Source organism: Dendrobates tinctorius, unplaced genomic scaffold (genome assembly GCF_039654945.1).
Source record: "Dendrobates tinctorius isolate UK_male_01 unplaced genomic scaffold, ASM3965494v1 ptg000064l, whole genome shotgun sequence".
NCBI lineage: Eukaryota > Metazoa > Chordata > Amphibia > Anura > Dendrobatidae > Dendrobates > Dendrobates tinctorius.
Window position 1 is genome coordinate 2,178,545 of NW_027361732.1, and position 17,678 is coordinate 2,196,222.

General features: G+C 40.6%; 1 protein-coding gene across 2 annotated transcripts in view; it reads right to left on the reverse strand.

The window, feature by feature from the left end:
• Positions 1-17,678, reverse strand: part of ACVRL1 (activin A receptor like type 1) — a 149,631-nt gene that overhangs the window by 64,562 nt on the left and 67,391 nt on the right. For both annotated transcript variants that reach the window (XM_073580235.1, XM_073580236.1), the window contains exons 5-8: positions 14,346-14,439; positions 11,520-11,666; positions 6,621-6,896; positions 5,025-5,222 (exon numbers count right to left, since the gene is read on the reverse strand). In XM_073580235.1, coding sequence (XP_073436336.1) covers positions 5,025-5,222; positions 6,621-6,896; positions 11,520-11,666; positions 14,346-14,439 — 715 coding nt within the window. The remainder of the gene's footprint in view (positions 1-5,024; positions 5,223-6,620; positions 6,897-11,519; positions 11,667-14,345; positions 14,440-17,678) is intronic.

Sequence of the window (17,678 nt, forward strand, 5' to 3'; positions counted from 1 at the left end):
CCAGAATCAATTTGGTAACAAACTGCTTTTTTTCAGAATGATGGATACCATGTCAATATGTATGTGATAACTAAGTGGCTCGGTGAGCAAAGCATTGAAATTTTGGGCCCATGGAAAGGAAGCTTCTCAAATCTCAATCCTACTGAGAACCTGTGGTAAATCCTCAAAAAGAACAAGGACAAACCAAAATACATAAATTGTGATAGACTCCAAGCACTGATTTGGTAAGAATGAGTTCAGTCATGATTTGCCTCAGAAGTTGATATCCAGAATGCTAAGACAAAGGTCTTGAAAACTAAAGGTCAAAACTGTAATTATTGAGTCTTTACATAATTGTGATGTATTCATGTATAAAAGTATAAAAACATATGAAATGCTGATAATTATACTTCAGTAACCATAAAAACATCTGACTAAACATCTAAAAACCCTGAAGTGGCAAACTGTGTGAAAACCAAAATTTATGTCATTCTCAAAACTTTTGTTTACTACTTTATAATGCAACGCTTTGCCCCCTTGTGGAAATGACTATAAATATAATTATCTTTGTCCAAAAATTAAAAATATTACATCACATTTGAAACAAGTCAATATGAGATTCCCAGGGAAGTACCGATGTCCTTGTCTTATACTTTGCACCTCTATTAATCTAATATATAAAGCTCAATGTGTGTGTGTATGTATGTGTGTATGTCCGGGATTGGCATCTGCACCGTCGCAGCTACAGCCACAAAATTTTGCACAGTCACACGTCTGGACCCCGAGAGCGTCCTAAGCTATGTTGTGAGGCAAAATTTTAACCCCACGCGTTCCAATTCACCAAACAATTTTGCCCCTATCTACATAATGGGGAAAAAGTGTATGTATGTATTGGCATCTGCACCGTCGTAGCTACAGCCACAAAATTTTGCAAAGTCACATGTCTGGACCCCGAGAGCATCATAGGCTATGTTGTGAGGCGAAATTTTATCCCTGCGCGTTCCAATTCACCAAACAATTTTGCCCCTAGGTACATAATGGGGAAAAAGTGTATGTATGTATGTGTGTATGTCCGGGATTGGCATCCACAGCCACAAAATTTTGTACAGTCACACGTCTGGACCCCGAGAGCGTCATAGGCTATGTTGTGAGGAAAAATTTTAACCCCGCGCGTTCCAATTCACCAAACAATTTTGCCTATTATTCTTATCATTTATATGGTGTTATCATCCTTCTGTAAAGCTGGAAATAACACAATTTATTTTCGTGCCAACACAGACCACCCTCTGACACAGACTGCAGGAGGAGCCCAGTATCACACAGAATAGGATTAGATACACGGCTCAGCAGTCAGTATCACACAGGATAGGATTAGATACACAGCTCAGCAGTCGGTATCACACAGGAGAGGATTAGACACATGGCTCAGCAGTCAGTATCACACAGGATAGGAATAGATACACGGCTCAGCAGACAGTATCACACAGGATAGGATTAGATACACAGCTCAGCACACAGTATCAAACAGAATAGTATTAGATACATGGCTCAGCAGACAGTATCACACAGGATAGGATTAGATACACAGCTCAGCAGTCGGTATCACACACGATAGGATTAGTTACATGGTTCAGCAGTCAGTATCACACAGGATAGGATTAGGTACACGGCTCAGCAGTCAGTATCACACAGGATAGGGTTAGATGCACGGCTCAGCAGAACGGTATCACACAGGATAGGATTAGATACGCTGCTCAGTAGTCAGTATCACACAGGACAGGATTAGATACACGGCTGAGCAGTCAGTAACACACGATAGGATTAGATACACAGCTCAGCAGAAAGTATCACACAGGAGAGGATTAGGTACACAGCTCAGCAGACATTATCACACAGGATAGGGTTAGATACACAGATACACATATTGTTTATCAAAAGGCTCTTGAATGAGTTGAAAATAAAATATTATCAATACTTGGGTAATCGTTTAGTTAATTTGTGTTGCAAATCTGTAATGATGAATATATGATGTGAAATGTTTTTATGTGCAATATAATCATTATAATTTGTTATAACTAACCACACAGTTGGTTACTATGCCCAGGCAACGCCAGGCTCTTCAGCTAGTATCATATCTAAAAGCCTCCAACTCAGAAAGCTGTATATATTGTTAATATGCACGAAACCCTAAATCTAAACTTGTTTTTTATGGACAAGATGAAAGGAAATACAAATTGTTTAAACCTCAAAACAAATTTAAGCTAGTGAGCACAGCAATATTATGGTTCAGAGGCATACAGAAGTTTTTTGGTTGGATTTGTACGAATCTCCCAGAATACAATTGTGGAATTATCAAATTTTTCTCCCCTTGTTTTGTGCGTATTGAACCTAACAGAGCATTATATGCCTTCATCCAATCATATATATAGTATTGTACTTATATAAAGTTATTTCATGTATTTTTCACAATCTGACACATGGTTCCTCCCATTGTCGACCAGGAGATTTTCCGTTTTTGCATGTTTTTTTCTCCCTTCCTTCCAAAAGTGATAACTTTTTCATTTTTCCGCCAACATATTAGCAATATAGGGGTATATTTTTTTTGCAGGATGAGTTGTAGTTTTGAATGTCATCATGTATTTTACCATTTGATATACTGGAAAACGGGAATAAAATTACAAGTGCAGTGAAACTGCAAAACAAATGCACTCTCACAGTTGTTTGGGGGGTTTGTTTTTTACAGTATTCATTGTATGGAAAAAATTTCTTGTTAACATAATTTTCCCGGTCACAGTACTAAAATTGTATTGTTTTTATTTTTAATTATGTGGTGAAAAAAATATTGTAAATTTGTATAAAAAAATGTTGTCTGTGTTGCCATTTTCTGAGCTGTGTGAGAGCTTATTTTTGAGTGACAGCCGGCATCAATGTAGAGCCAGTGTCAGTCAGGGCAGGGGCGCAGTAACAGTCGTCGTTCTGTATTCTCAGGACAGTGATTGAAATAGTACTGGTGCCGCTCCCATGACTGAAACCCGAATGCTGAGAGCAGGCGCTGAGAAGCCTCCTACACTGCCTATCAGATCGCTGATCTGACACAGTGCTATGTAAAGTGTCAGATCAGCGAACTGACTTTGCACAGTAATGTCCCACCCTGGGACAATGTAAAAAAGTAAAAAAAAAAAAAAAAAGTGTAAAAATAGTTTTAAAAAAATTCCTAAATAAAAAAAAATTCCCCAATAAATTAGTTTCTTTATGTAAATAAAAAAAACAAAAAAACGACCCGCCCTATACAACTGTCCCACTAGTTAACTCCTTTAATGAACCCCTTAAAAAGAAGGCAAAAAACAATGCTTTATCATCATACCGCCAAACAAAAAGTGCAATAACACACGATCAAAAAGACGGATATAAATAAATATGGTACAGCTGAAAACGTCATCTTGTCCCCCAAAAAACGAGCCATCATACAGCATCATCAGCGAAAAAATAAAAAAAGTTATAGCTCGCAAAATAAAGCGATGCAAAAATAATTATTTGTTATATAAAATTGGAGAATGCATGTCTATGGTAACATTACAGTATACAGTAGGCTTGGTGCACAGAGACAGTGTGCACCTAGCCTTAGTTTATTTTTTAGGCTTCTTAGGGGACTTGAACCTTTTGATTGTTCAATCACTTATGTTACATACTGTCATGGCGGAGTTATGGATTAGATAGAATTCAATATCACAGGAAATCTAGCAACATCTCCTCCATGAGTCATAATAAAATGATCAAGGAGCCAGTCTACAGTTGTACTAAAGGCTCTGTGTGTTCCCTTGTTAGCACAGAGGTGCTAAAATGTACAATAGTCAATAGACCCTGAAGTAGACTGGACATCTCCAGTCCATACCACGGACATCACATGGCAACGGACATGCAATATTTCCATGCCTTAAGTATAATAATCTGACATAATCGCTTCTGTGGGGTCAAACGGCAGGATGTTTGAGTGTCGGAAATCAAAGAACTGTAATATCAATCAAAATTCTGGATATATCATAGTCATATTTGGTGTATCTAGGATGGAGAAAGTATGGTCGGAAATATGGCTGTCATATTATTTCACTAGGAAACTCCTGTCGGAAAACCCGTCTTATCTTGCATAAGCCATCCTTCTCTCAAGTTTCCAAGAGGAGGATAGCGATGTGGCTGAGACGCTTTATATTATCTCATACAGAAAAACTCATGGTTAGATTCAGGAGAGACTACATGACGTAGATCTGTTAAAATTTCTGCTATGATCGCTCCTCGATCATATCGTAATTGTTTTATGTGTTATGCATATTTGTTTTTGCTATTCCTTCTTGTAACTTTTTAACCTTTGTACTTTTTTTCATACATTAAAATTTCATAAGTTTGTTCCTTGCTACTCTAAATGTCTAAATGTACCCATGACACCATTGCTGATTTGTAAATGATTGACACCTGCATTTAAGTGGTTAACACCAGCTGTTGTTAGAAGCAGATGATGGCTATATTACACAGCCATCATCTGCCAGGAAAGATGCAGGTTCAGCCTAAATCAAAGATGGGGTCTTGACATATAATGTAATAGTAAGTCATATATTGGGAATGGGTTAACATTCTGCATTTTTGCTTTCAACATTCTTAGTTCCACCCACAAATTCCCTTAGAGCATACCTATATAGGATGTAAAAATTGCAAGTCGAATTTGGGCCACTCTGCCAAATATAGACATATGAATGTTTATTATCTGCACTGTGACATCACTGTGTGCATTTTCCTTTGGCTTTATAACTTTGTATATTAGCCTTATGCTATGATATCATTGCATTAATTTCGCTAGTACTGTGAAATTAGTCAGTTGTACTCTCTGACTTTTTATAATTTCATAACAATCTAGTTACTGCAAAATACCACCATAAACACTGAAGCAGTAAACTTTGTGAAAACCAAAATTTATGCCAGTTGATTAACTTTTAGCCAAGACTGTAGAATAATATCAATGAGCATTAGAAAATAAATGTATATTCAAAACTCACCATTTATAATTGTTCTCCTGCAAATTTCCCACACTACCAATCCATACGCCCAAACATCGGTCTGTCGGTAAGATTCAAACGAACCTGTGCGGATGGTTTCATCCAAGACCTCTGGTGCCATGTATCGTTTGGTGCCAACTCTGGGATTGTTACCAATATCTAGGTAGTCATCATTTTGTGTGTGCACCACTGCAAGACCTGATAAAGGGTACACTTGTAATTTATTGCTATCCATGGCATATAATAAAATATAACTTATAAGCAAAAAAAAAAAAAAGGTCCTTCACAATTCGCAAACCACTAGCCTACCGGCTGAGGACGCTATACTTTAAATAACTATAAATCATCATTTATAAATGGTGCTGCCGATTACAATGTGCATTAATAAACATGTGATGCAGGATGGGGGGATAAACTGTCACTCACTGCTTCTATCTCTGCCCACTGGTGGCGTCTTGTTTTACAGTTTGAAGAAGCGATAGAAGCAGAGTGCGGGTGCTGCACTCACCTCTCCCACAGTGTCTATCACCATGGATCCAGGAAATCTTCAGAGGGCGACGATGCAAAGAACTAGTGAGTAACTGTCCCCTGATGACATTCTTTTCCAGAAGGGGCAGAGAAGTGAGTGCAGCCCCAGCCTCCTGTGACATCCTGTTTAAGACTCCTTTCAAACAAAACGTCACAGGAAGTGAAGTAAAAATAATACATTTAGGGATTAAAGGGAATCTGTCACCTATTTTTTCGAGTATCAGCTGCCGGCACCGCCATCAGGGGCTTATCTACAGCATTCTGTAATGCTGCAGAGCAGTGCGCCTGCGCAGGAGCTATGACGGGAAGCAAAGAAGAGGACGTCACCGTTAGAAGATGGGGGGCGCCGGACTGGACCACGACATCCATCGGACCAAAACCGGACCCGGACCACCCCTGGGTGAATATAATATAACTCATTTTTCTTATCTTTCAGGTAAAATCGGGGGCTTATCTACAGCATTACAGAATGCTGTAGATAAGCCCCTGATGGCAGTGCCGGCAGCTGATACTCGAAAAAATAGGTGACAGATTCCCTTTAACTAGATAGGAAAAAGTGTAGGGTATTGTGTAATAAAGCTAATTACAAAGTGGTTAGTGAGTAAATCTAGATATTTAGAAAGGACATTCTAAGTACTGGAGCACCCCTTTAATGGCATGCTTACATGGGTGATTGCAAACTCTACAAGGACAGAATGATACTTAAAGAGGAGGTCTGTAATTAAACAACTGAAATGAATAAGAGATAGAATGCAGTACCAGGCAGCGGCCACTAAACAGTGTCAGGGGCTGCTGTGTTCTGCCTAATACATCTATTTTATGCCGATATCATTTGATCTGTGGGGGTGTGCCAAGTACTGAACGCCACCAAGGTCATCAACTGTTTAGTTTTGACTCAAGCAAGCCACTTTACTTATTATCTCAGCTATATAACACCAAACAAAGAAAAATAAAATATAAAACAATATTAGGATAATCTATTTGGTTAAACTTTTTTTTAATATTATATAGATAATAAGGTGCTATTAGTATCCATAGAGTTAGGACTATTTTACTGCTGACCCTTACCTAGATCTGCAATGCAACATTGTTTATTTGATTTCACAAGTATGTTTCTGCTCTTCAGGTCTCTATGTGCAATGGCCGGTTTCCCTTGGGTGCCAAATATCTCCACATGAAGGTGCACTAGTCCACAAATAATAGATAAGGCGAGCTGTAAGCAACCTTCTGGATCAACCGTTGTCCTCTGGAGATAGTCGTATAAAGATCCATTGTCGTGATAATGAGTAATAAGCCACAGCTGAGTGCTGGAGTTCCGAGAAGTCATGTCAGATGCAATAAAGCCTACAAAGGAAATGCTACACATGTTATCCTGCTCTAGAAAGCCAGGTCTCATAATATTTTCTCCGGGCCCCAAAATTTAGTAGGTTTCATGATGAACCTTTACTAAAGTATATAGATATCTGTAGAATGCTTTGTATAATGAATGGATAATTTGGAGGATGAATGACACAAACTTAATATCTTTAATGTACATAAAAAATGTCATCTGTTTAGGCTATGTGCACACGGAGTTTTTTGGATCTACGGATTTTGTAGTAAAATCTGCAGATAAATCCGCAGGACTAAAGTCCTGCGGTTTATCTGCGGATTTGCCTGCGGTTTTGCCCTGTGGTTTTACACCTCATAATGGATGAGGTGTGAAACCACAGCGGTTCTGCACAAAAGAATTGACATGCTGCGGACTGTAAACCGCAGCAAAAAAAATCCGCAGCATGTGCACAGCGGTTTTTTTTTTTTACATAGGAAGTAAAGGTACTGTACAAAGCAGCAGAATCTGCTGCGGACCCGCAGGGCCAAAACCGATGCGGATCCGCAGCAGAATCCACAGCGTGTGCACATACCCTTAAAGAGAGTAATTAATATGATGAGTATTTCCTGCATTTTTCATGTTGCAGATTTTATGCAACACTATTGCACCAATTGGCTGCATTAGGTTATTTCATTGCGTTTTTGAGTGGGTTTTTTTAGATTTGTTCTTATCTAATTTCTTTCAGTTGCAGATTTTGTTTCTTTTGTGTCATGTTTTACATAAAACTGCTTTGTCTTGGAAATGCTCACTTTAATAAAAATGTATTGATAAAGTCATGTGCAGATTACATGTGTTTTCATTGCATTTCCGCAGCGGAAGCATGCATGCATATTCTGCATATTCTGCAGCATCTGCAGATTTTCCTCATCTCAGTCAAGTTTATGGGGGAAATTTTGATAAGACTCATATTTACCACCAGTAAAATTGCAAGTCCAGATTTAGTTTCTGCAGTGTGAAAAAAACATAGTGGGCATGCGATTTATGTAAATCTCATTCCCTTTGCTGTAAGTGTAAGGCCTGTCTCACACTTCAGTTGTTTGACGTCAGTCAAAATCTGCCGTTTTTAACCCTTTTTATACTGAGCATGCCCGGAAGAATTTCCTTTCATGCTATTTAACCCAAAAACTCTCTCTCTCTCTGTTGTCAAACGGAAACGGATCCGTTTTTTTTACTCTTTGGCGGATTTCAACTGACGTCAAAAAACTGTAGTGTGAAACAGGCCTAAGACGCTGCACTTATTTTTTGCATATGGAAATATGCAACGCAAAAACTGCACCAAATACTCATGGTGAGAACCTTAGCCAGATGAAAAAAGCTTTACTGCTCTCAGTAAGCAAAACATAATAATAATCTTATACACCTGATACTTTTTAGTGGATAACAATTATCTGTTATCAGGTATCACATCTAAAGGATTATTATTTTATCTGTCTAAAGGCCCCGTCACACTAAGCGATATCGCTAGCAATATCGCTATAACATCACTGGTTTTGTGACGCAGCAGCGATATCGCTATGTGTGATACTTACCTCCGACCAGCTCCCCTGCTGATTGTCGTTGATCGTGCGAGAACGTCCAGTTCCATTTCTCGTCGGCTGCTTCCTGCTGGGCTTCCTGCTGTGGAGACGAGCGACGCGTGGACGCGGGAGGACGTCTTCATCGACTCGTCTGACAGGTAAGTAGCGACCGCCGACCGCTGCTATGTCGCTGGTGAGATCTGCCTGTTTGGCAGCTCACTAGCAACCACTTAGCGATGCACCAGTGATCCTGAGCACGTCATATCGATGTCGGGATCGCTGGTACATCGCTAAGTGTAACAGTACCTTTAGGCTAGTTTTGCACATCTGACATTCACGATCCAAGTACAAATCGCTATGTCAGGATCAGTTGAGGGTCTCCTGACCTGAATACAACAGCCTCATAGCATACATGAAGCTGTAGAGTTGGGTCAGACGACCCATGGACCAGTCCAAGCATTGTTGTCGGTCACTACTCGGATAGTGAAAGTCGGACATGTGAAACCGGCCTTACTGAGAGCAAAACATGTTGGAAGGAAAAATTTGCGTTAATTCAGGTAAGTAGAACAAGTACTGTATAGTATAAGATAGTACTTTACATATAGTATGAGGTTTGTCAATATAGGGTATTTCTTTGTGGGAGGAAATAGGCCTTAGGGTACCCTGTACCCCAGAGGTCTCAAACACACAGCCAGTGAGGCTGCAGCCCATTTGTAGCCCTTGAGGCTGTGGCTCGGAAGCATGGGAACTCTCGTGACAATTGCAGCCCGATGCAGAGGGCCACCAATGCCACTGCTTTTTTTCAGTTGAATAGGCATCCTTGGTTGCACATTCAATTGAAATGTATGGTGATACAGAGACCAGCTGTTAGGCATCAAGTTTCCCCCACTGCACAGGGGGAATCTCAAGCCATCTCCTCTGCGGCCACAGAGATTCCTGCTCAGCAGAGACGTCAGTCCCGGCGTCTTGCCCAGGCTAATGCTAGGCGTCTGGTTGCTCCTTCAGGCTCTGCTGTAACACCATGCTTGAGTCAGCAGCAAGCAGATGCTCCAGGGCTAAGTCCTGTATTTTGCCTACTGAGCATGCCCGTGGGACGACCTCTCATCGGAGGTCGGAGGTCAGATGCGCAGGTCCCGGTCCTGCTCTGATTGGTCCACTGGGAAGGTCCCGGAAAGACGCCGCTATAAAAGAGTCGCATGGCCACTCGGGTAGTTGTGTGTGTGAAGATGGATGCATGAGACTGGTGACTGACTCATTATGATCCCCTCCCTTTGGTTGTGTATGGTATAGGGGTTACCGAGTCAGAGTCCGCGCTAGTAGTGGCACATTCTATGTGCCACAGAGCATCCCGCTCTCCACACGAGCGTTAGCGCCATATAGTGCCATCCAGCACAAGGCACCTCTGCACCACACGAGCAGCTGCGTTCCTTACAGTGGCGCCGTGCGCTAGTTAAGCGCTTTCCTCCCTGCTCTGGGTGGTTAGTGGCATCCGCCGGAGTGGTGCAGTGCGAGCTTGGTGCAATTAATATTTATCTGTTCTCTTGCTGGCACCGCAGCTGCGGCGCCGAGCGCTAGTGGTCTAGAGGGACTCTAGCCCTGAGTCTCTGGGGCAGAGTTCTGTGACCGTTAGCTAGTGCTCACCCAGCCGAGCCCTGTGAGTATTAACAGGCTCCAGCATTTGTTTCAGCGGCTCTGTGAGGTAACAGAGTTCGCTCCTGTGCACACCGGGTCAGTGAATATCCCGCCGGTGTTCACTTAGTTCTCCACCATTACCGAGCAGCAGTTTACCATCTCTGCACGGTGGACCCAGGGCTGCGAACCCACCTTACTCCATCTTTATTATTTGGTACGCTCCGCAAGCCCGTAACACCGGCTATCTGCACCACAATACCAATATTGGTCAATCAGAGGCCGTCAGCTGACGGTGTGCATTATTGAGGGTGACGTATGATCTCATTGACAGGCGTCACCCCAGCTGTGGAAGAAAGGGGATGCTGCTAACCAAGCGATTCAGGTCAGGTTAGAAGGATCTTGTTTTCTTTAATGTATATGTGAATATTAAAATATAAGGACCAGAATGGGAATATTACTACAAGATGAGGACCGGAATAGGGACACTACCACAACATAGGGACATTACTACAAGATGGGAACATTACTACTGAATGAGAACATTATTACGAGATACAGACCAGGATAGGAAAATTACTACAAGATGGGAACATTGCTACAGCATGGAACATTACTCCAAGATGGGAACATTACTACAGGATGGGGACTACATCATGGGGAGTAGGACCACAAAATGTTGGCCAGAATTACTATATGGTGCTAATTGTAAGACAATATTACTCTATTTTGCCAATAGGAGTACAAAAAAAGGAAAAATATTTGTAAAATTATAAAACATTATTCAAAATAAAGTATGAAAAAATAATCTAAAAATATTTTTGTACTAAAAAACTGTTTTATTTACAAACTAAAGTAAACAAAACAAGTTTGTTATTGTCGAATCCATAACGATCCAGGCTATAAAACCGTACAATAACTCATACGATGAATGCCATTAAAAAAATGCGAAAAATTTTTAAACAAATGATCAAAAAGGTGTATATAAAGAAAATATGATATCACTAAAAATGCCATCTTGTCCTGCGGACAATGAGACCATCAAATTCAAATTAATTCTATATGCAGCTTATATTCCCAGCCGAGATTGGGACCCGTGCCGTACCCAGTCCAACGCTTAAACATAGCATACTGTTCTAATTCCGCAAATATGCGGAAACTCTTCTCTCCTAATGTGCAGTATTTTGGAAATGTTCAGACTCCCTATGGTGCAATCCAAGGTCCTTTGGTGAGTCTAGACTACAGTCTAGATTTAAGAGTGTGGTTTTATACTATGGAATGGCAGCCCTCAAAGTAATTTCATCCATCCATTACCACTGCATGTGTATAATTCATGAGGAGATAACCAAAATGGAGTATCGAAAATGTTGCAGGATTATTTGATGGAGTGGAAAATATTGTCGGAACAAGACGACTGTCTTTTAACTAATCAAAGTAACTATACCTTACCTAAAATATTTTCATGACGCAACAAAACTGTGTTGTAAATCTCTGTCTCTCTAAACCACGACTGTTCATCTCGAGAAGAAAATATTTTAACCGCCACATTTTCCCCCTGCCACAATCCTCTCCATACTTCTCCGTATCGCCCTTTACCTAAATATTGAAAAATAAAAAGAATCAGGTCATATTTACAAGTATTATCGCATTATAAGTATTCGCTTCAGCTCTATAACAGCAGATAGTAACATGCACGTGAACTGGCGGTTTTCAGAGCCTTAGGGTGTGTGCACACGCTGCGGATTCTGCTGCAGATCCGCAGCGAATTTGGCCGCTGCAGATCCGCAGCAGTTTCTGCTGTGGTGTACAATACCATTATTCCCTATGGGAAATGGAAACCGCTGTGCAGATGCTGCGGAATTTTCCCCGCGGATTATCTGTGGTTTCTAAACCGCAGAAAGAATTGACATGTCAATTCTTTCTGCGGATTCCGCAGCGGTTTCCTATCTCCACCATTGTGGAGATGGTGAAACCGCAGGGCCAAACCGCAGGATAATCCGCAGATAAACCTGCGGATTTATCTGCAGATTTTGCGAAATCCCAACGGATGAATCCTCAGCAGATTCCGCAGCGTGTGCACGTACCCTTATTCTCATTCTGTGGGAAATGATAATCTACAGATTTGGTGATATGTTACAATCTACAGCGTGTATATGTTTCTAGATTTTGGATTTGCAACCTATATCAACCACTGAAATACAGATGGTAATAATAACATCTGTGGCCAGCTCTGCAAAAAATATAAACGCTGCAAACAAAAAAACAGATTTCCGGGTTTGATTTCATTATAAATTTTTAATTCTACATCATGCACCATAAATTGTGGATTCCGTACCAATTTCTCCTAATGTAAAGGGTAAAATTTGTGTAACGTGGTTTTGCCTCTGATTTTAGGCAATTTTTTGAACTTTAAATGTGAATAAATTAAATATATTTCCTCACAAATCATATAATTCTTCACTTTTTAATTAATCTTCATAGCTCCTTTATGTTCATCTCTTCAGTTCAGCCCCCTAGAATGGCCAATGTGGATAATTCAGTCACCATAATGAATATCTATAGAAGATCCCAAGGCTTTACATGTATAAAAGATTTATAAATGAGCCCTGATAGTTATAACTTCCATAAACTGAGACGGGGCCCTACATGTTTGACAAGTTTCTTGCTGATGGACGTTCTATAAGGAGAGACATTATTTAAGTTCGATATGTTTTGGTGCATTTTTTCACATTTTGATGGGAAATCCAGAAAAATACTCAACACACAGCATACATTTAAGAAAGGAAAACAGTATGTAGCCAGGTATATAACAGATGGCAAAAATACCATTAGGCTACGTTCCCGCGGTGAGCTTTTAGTGAGCTTTTGATGTTACATTTTTCTGCAGAATTTCTGCACCTATTTGGTAAATTAGGTTACTTGCGATTTTTTATTGTGCTTTTTTTTATTGCATTTTTTGCACACTTTTTTATTGCGTTTTTGACTCTGCAGTTTTTCTGGTCTGTTTGATGTGTCATGTTTTAAATAAAGCTGCCTTGTTTTTGATGCTTCCTTGAATTTGGGTTTGACAAAACTTCATGTGTGGATGATTTATGTTTTTACTGCGATTCTGCACTAAAACACATGTGCATTCTATATCTGTATCTAATGCAAGTGTATGAAGAAAATCCACACAGAAAGCTGAGCCTACCCACAAGAGAAATTGACATGCTGCGGATTTGAAACCCGCACCGAAGGTCAGTTTACGCTTGGCTAAAAAAAAGCACAACAGCATTGGGGTGCATCATTCTATGCACCCATCAGCTGCCCCACAACTTGGTGTCGATGTGTTACTATGGCAGCTGGGGGTCTGTTGAAAACCCCTTTATTTGCCATCGTGGAGCTACATTGAATCTCAGACCTGTAGCTGGGCATCAAAGGAGACCATATACAGTATATAGTACAAGTGATCAGAGGATCACAGGTTCAAATCCCATACACTAAGAAGTAAAAAAAAAAAAAGCAAGTTTTAATAAATATGAAAAAAATCAAAGATATTAAAAAATACACATATTAGTCTGAGTTATCAAAATATAAAATTAATTAATCTGACTGATAAACTATGTCCAGAAAAAAATTGTAGTTGTTTTTTGGTTGCTGTAATGCTGCAAAAAAAATGCAGCAAGAAAGGGTCAAAATGTCATATTCAATCTTAAGTGGTATGGATAAAACTGTTGGCTCACCCTGCAAAAAAACAAGCCATCATACTGGTCCATCGACCAAAGAATGAAAACATTACAGCAGGTCACAATAATGGTGACAGAATTTTCTTTTGTTTAACAAATGTCCATTTTTTTCACCTTTAAAATAATTTTAAAAAAAAAAAAAATGGACATGTTTGGTATTGTAATTGTACCGACCTGGACAATCATGGTGCTTGGCAATTTTAACCACATAATGTACACTGTAATACAGCTCCCAACAAAAAGCAATGTCAGCATTGCAGGGTTTTTTTTTTCGCAATTTCACCACACTTGGAATTTTTTATACAGTTTCTAGCACATTTTGTGGTAAAAATGAATGGTGTCATTCAAAAGTACAACTTGTTCTGCACAAAACAAGCCCTCATACGTCTATGTGGACGGAAGAATAAAAAAGTGGGCCTTGTATTTCTATAAATCCCATCCACTTTGATAGAACTGTAATACGCTGCGTTTTTTCATGGAGCATCAAACACTCGCCAAAAATGCATCATGTGAACTTAGCCTTAAAGTAGGTGTCATTGTCGACTCTTACCTACACATTCCACAAGTGTAACTTGGCGAGCCACAGTTCTTTGTACCAGGAAAGGTAGCCCTGAGCCACTACCTGTAGTACAGTCTAAAAGATCCTGCAAAAATGAAGACATATCTGATTATACTTCGCGTAGTGAATTATTGGGAATCAAGAAAGCCATTAAGATTCCTTGTTATATAGTTAAAAACCTCCCTATTACTAATTGGACTTATGTACACAACCATTTTTTCTTGCATATGTAATTAAAGGGGTTGTCCACTCTAAAATTACAAGCTTGCCTTCACTCTGTGTGACTGCAGACTTGTAAATCCTCACATGACGCTGCACGCTGTAAGGATTCAATGGTGACAGCACCAGGAATGGTGGGGGTGAAACCACAAGTACTGTATGTGATATGCTTACTTCCAGTCACTTTCCAACTAGACTGTTTCTGACCTTGCTCAATACACTTGCATTACGTAAGGCCGGATACCGTCTAGTCGGCATGTGACCTACTTGTGGTCATGCACCCTCCTCTCCTGGCGCCGGCATCGGAAAATCCTCACAGTGTGCAGTGCGTGTGATGTGAGGATTCACAAGTCTGCAGTCACTCAGAGTGACAGTACACTTGTAATTTTACAAAACGGGAATGAGGCAAAAAAGACCGCTGTCGCACCTATAGCCAGCGTTTATGTCCGTGGAGGGAAAGCTGGTAATAACTTGCCCCTGGGATCTTGCGTTCCCACCAAAGAAAAAAACAATTCAGGCAATGTCCATGTAAGAAGGAAAAGAAGTGGCACACACCGTCCCGTGTAAAAAGTTCCCTTTATTGGTTCATATTAAAATATGGTAGCAGGAGATTATTGTGCGGTACATGTCGGACGACGATCATTTCGAACCTTGTGTGCTTCAACGGGTCCTATGAGTTGCAGAGTTGCATTTTTTCTACGCAGAAGCGACATGCTGCAGTTTTCAAAAAAGCAGCAGTTTTCTAATTCAGTCGAAAAAAATAGCAAGTGTCTGCATGAGATTTCTGAAATCTCACAGCTTTTGCTGGTATTGTAAAACGCAGCTTAAAATTTGCATAAAAAAGCAGCAAATACGCAATATGTGAACATAGCCTTACTATATATATGAGGGAGTGCCACAAATCATGCCCCCACCTTCAAATTAAAGATAGCGTGGCCAACCCCTTTAATAATATTAAAACTCATTTAATCCAGGATCCATTAAGGCATGTTTCCATGTTGTGAATATGATTTGGATTTTCTGCTCTGGATTTTTGGGCTGAAAATTTGCTGCATGTTACAATCTATATACAGTTGTGGCCAAAAGTATTGACACCCCTGCAATTCTGTCAGATAATACTCAGTTTCTTCCTGAAAATGATTGCAAACACAAATTCTTTGGTATTATTATCTTCATTTAATTTGTCTTAAATGAAAAAACACAAAAAGAATTGTCCTAAAGCCAAGTTGGATATAATTCCACACCAAACATAAAAAAGAGGGTGGACAAAAGTATTGGCACTGTTCGAAAAATCATGTGATGCTTCTCTAATTTGTGTAATTAACAGCACCTGTATCTTACCTGTGGCACCTAACAGGTGTTGGCAATAACTAAATCACAAATCTTGCAGCCAGTTTACATGGATTAAAGTTGACTCAACCTCTGTCCTGTTGTCCTGTGTCCTTGTGTGTACCACATTGAGCATGGAGAAAAGAAAGAAGACCAAAGAACTGTCTGAGGACTTGAGAAACCAAATTGTGAGGAAGCATGAGCAATCTCAAGGCTACAAGTCCATCTCCAAAGACCTGAATGTTCCTGTGTCTACCGTGCGCAGTGTCATCAAGAAGTTTAAAGCCCATGGCACTGTGGCTAATCTCCCTAGATGTGGACGGAAAAGAAAAATTGACAAGAGATTTCAACGCAAGATTGTGCGGATGTTGGATAAAGAACCTCAACTAACATCCAAACAAGTTCAAGCTGCCCTGCAGTCCGAGGGTACAACAGTGTCAACCCCTACTATCCGTCGGCGTCTGAATGAAAAGGGACTGTATGGTAGGAGACCCAGGAAGACCCCACTTCTTACCCCGAGACATAAAAAAAAGCCAGGCTGGAGTTTGCCAAAACTTACCTGAAAAAGCCTAAAACGTTTTGGAAGAATGTTCTCTGGTCAGATGAGACAAAAGTAGAGCTTTTTGGGCAAAGGCATCAACATAGAGTTTACAGGAGAAAAAATGAGGCATTCAAAGAAAAGAACACGGTCCCTACAGTCAAACGTGGCGGAGGTTCCCTGATGTTTTGGGGTTGCTTTGCTGCCTCTGGCACTGGAATGCTTGACCGTGTGCATGGCATTATGAAGTCAGAAGACTACCAACAAATTTTGCAGCATAATGCAGGGCCCAGTGTGAGAAAGCTGGGTCTCCCTCAGAGGTCATGGGTCTTCCAGCAGGACAATGACCAAAACACACTTCAAAAAGCACTAGAAAATGGTTTAAGAGAAAGCACTGGAGACTTCTAAGGTGGCCAGCAATGAGTCCAGACCTGAATCCCATAGAACACCTGTGGAGAGATCTAAAAATGGCAGTTTGGAGAAGGCACCCTTCAAATATCAGGGACCTGGAGTAGTTTGCCAAAGAAGAATGGTCTAAAATTCCAGCAGAGCATTGTAAGCAACTCTGATGGCTACCGGAAGCGGTTGGTCGCAGTTATTTTGGCTAAAGGTTGTGAAACCAAGCATTAGGCTGAGGGTGCCAATACTTTTGTCTGGCCCATTTTTGTAGTTTTGTGTGAAATGATCAAAGTTTTGCTTTTTGCTTCATTATCTTTTGTGTTTTTTCATTTAAGACAAATTAAATGAAGATAATAATACCAAAGAATTTGTGTTTGCAATCATTTTCAGGAAGAAACTGAGTATTATCTGACAGAATTGCAGGGGTGTCAATACTTTTGGCGACAACTGTATATATAATCCCCAGTTGGGACTTCCGGCCGCTGTCCCCGAATCCCATAAGGCACCACGGCAGTGTCACTTGCGCAGGTGCAGTTCGTGGCCAGGCCGAATGGCATCCGATCAAACTCGAATAACTCCATTGAGAGCATGAAGGCTGTTTTGGCTCGGTCTTGCTCGGACATCGGCACTTGCCAGTAGCCACTGGCGATATCCAACGTGGAAAAGCATCTCCCAGGGTGGACAGGGACTCCTCAATCCTCGGCAGCGGATAAGAATCCCATACCATACAGGCGTTGAGTTTGCGGTAATCCACACAGAGATGTAGTGTCCCGTCCTTCTTCCGCACCAGTATGATTGGGGCAGCCCAAGGGCTCTGACTCTCTCGAATCACCCCCATC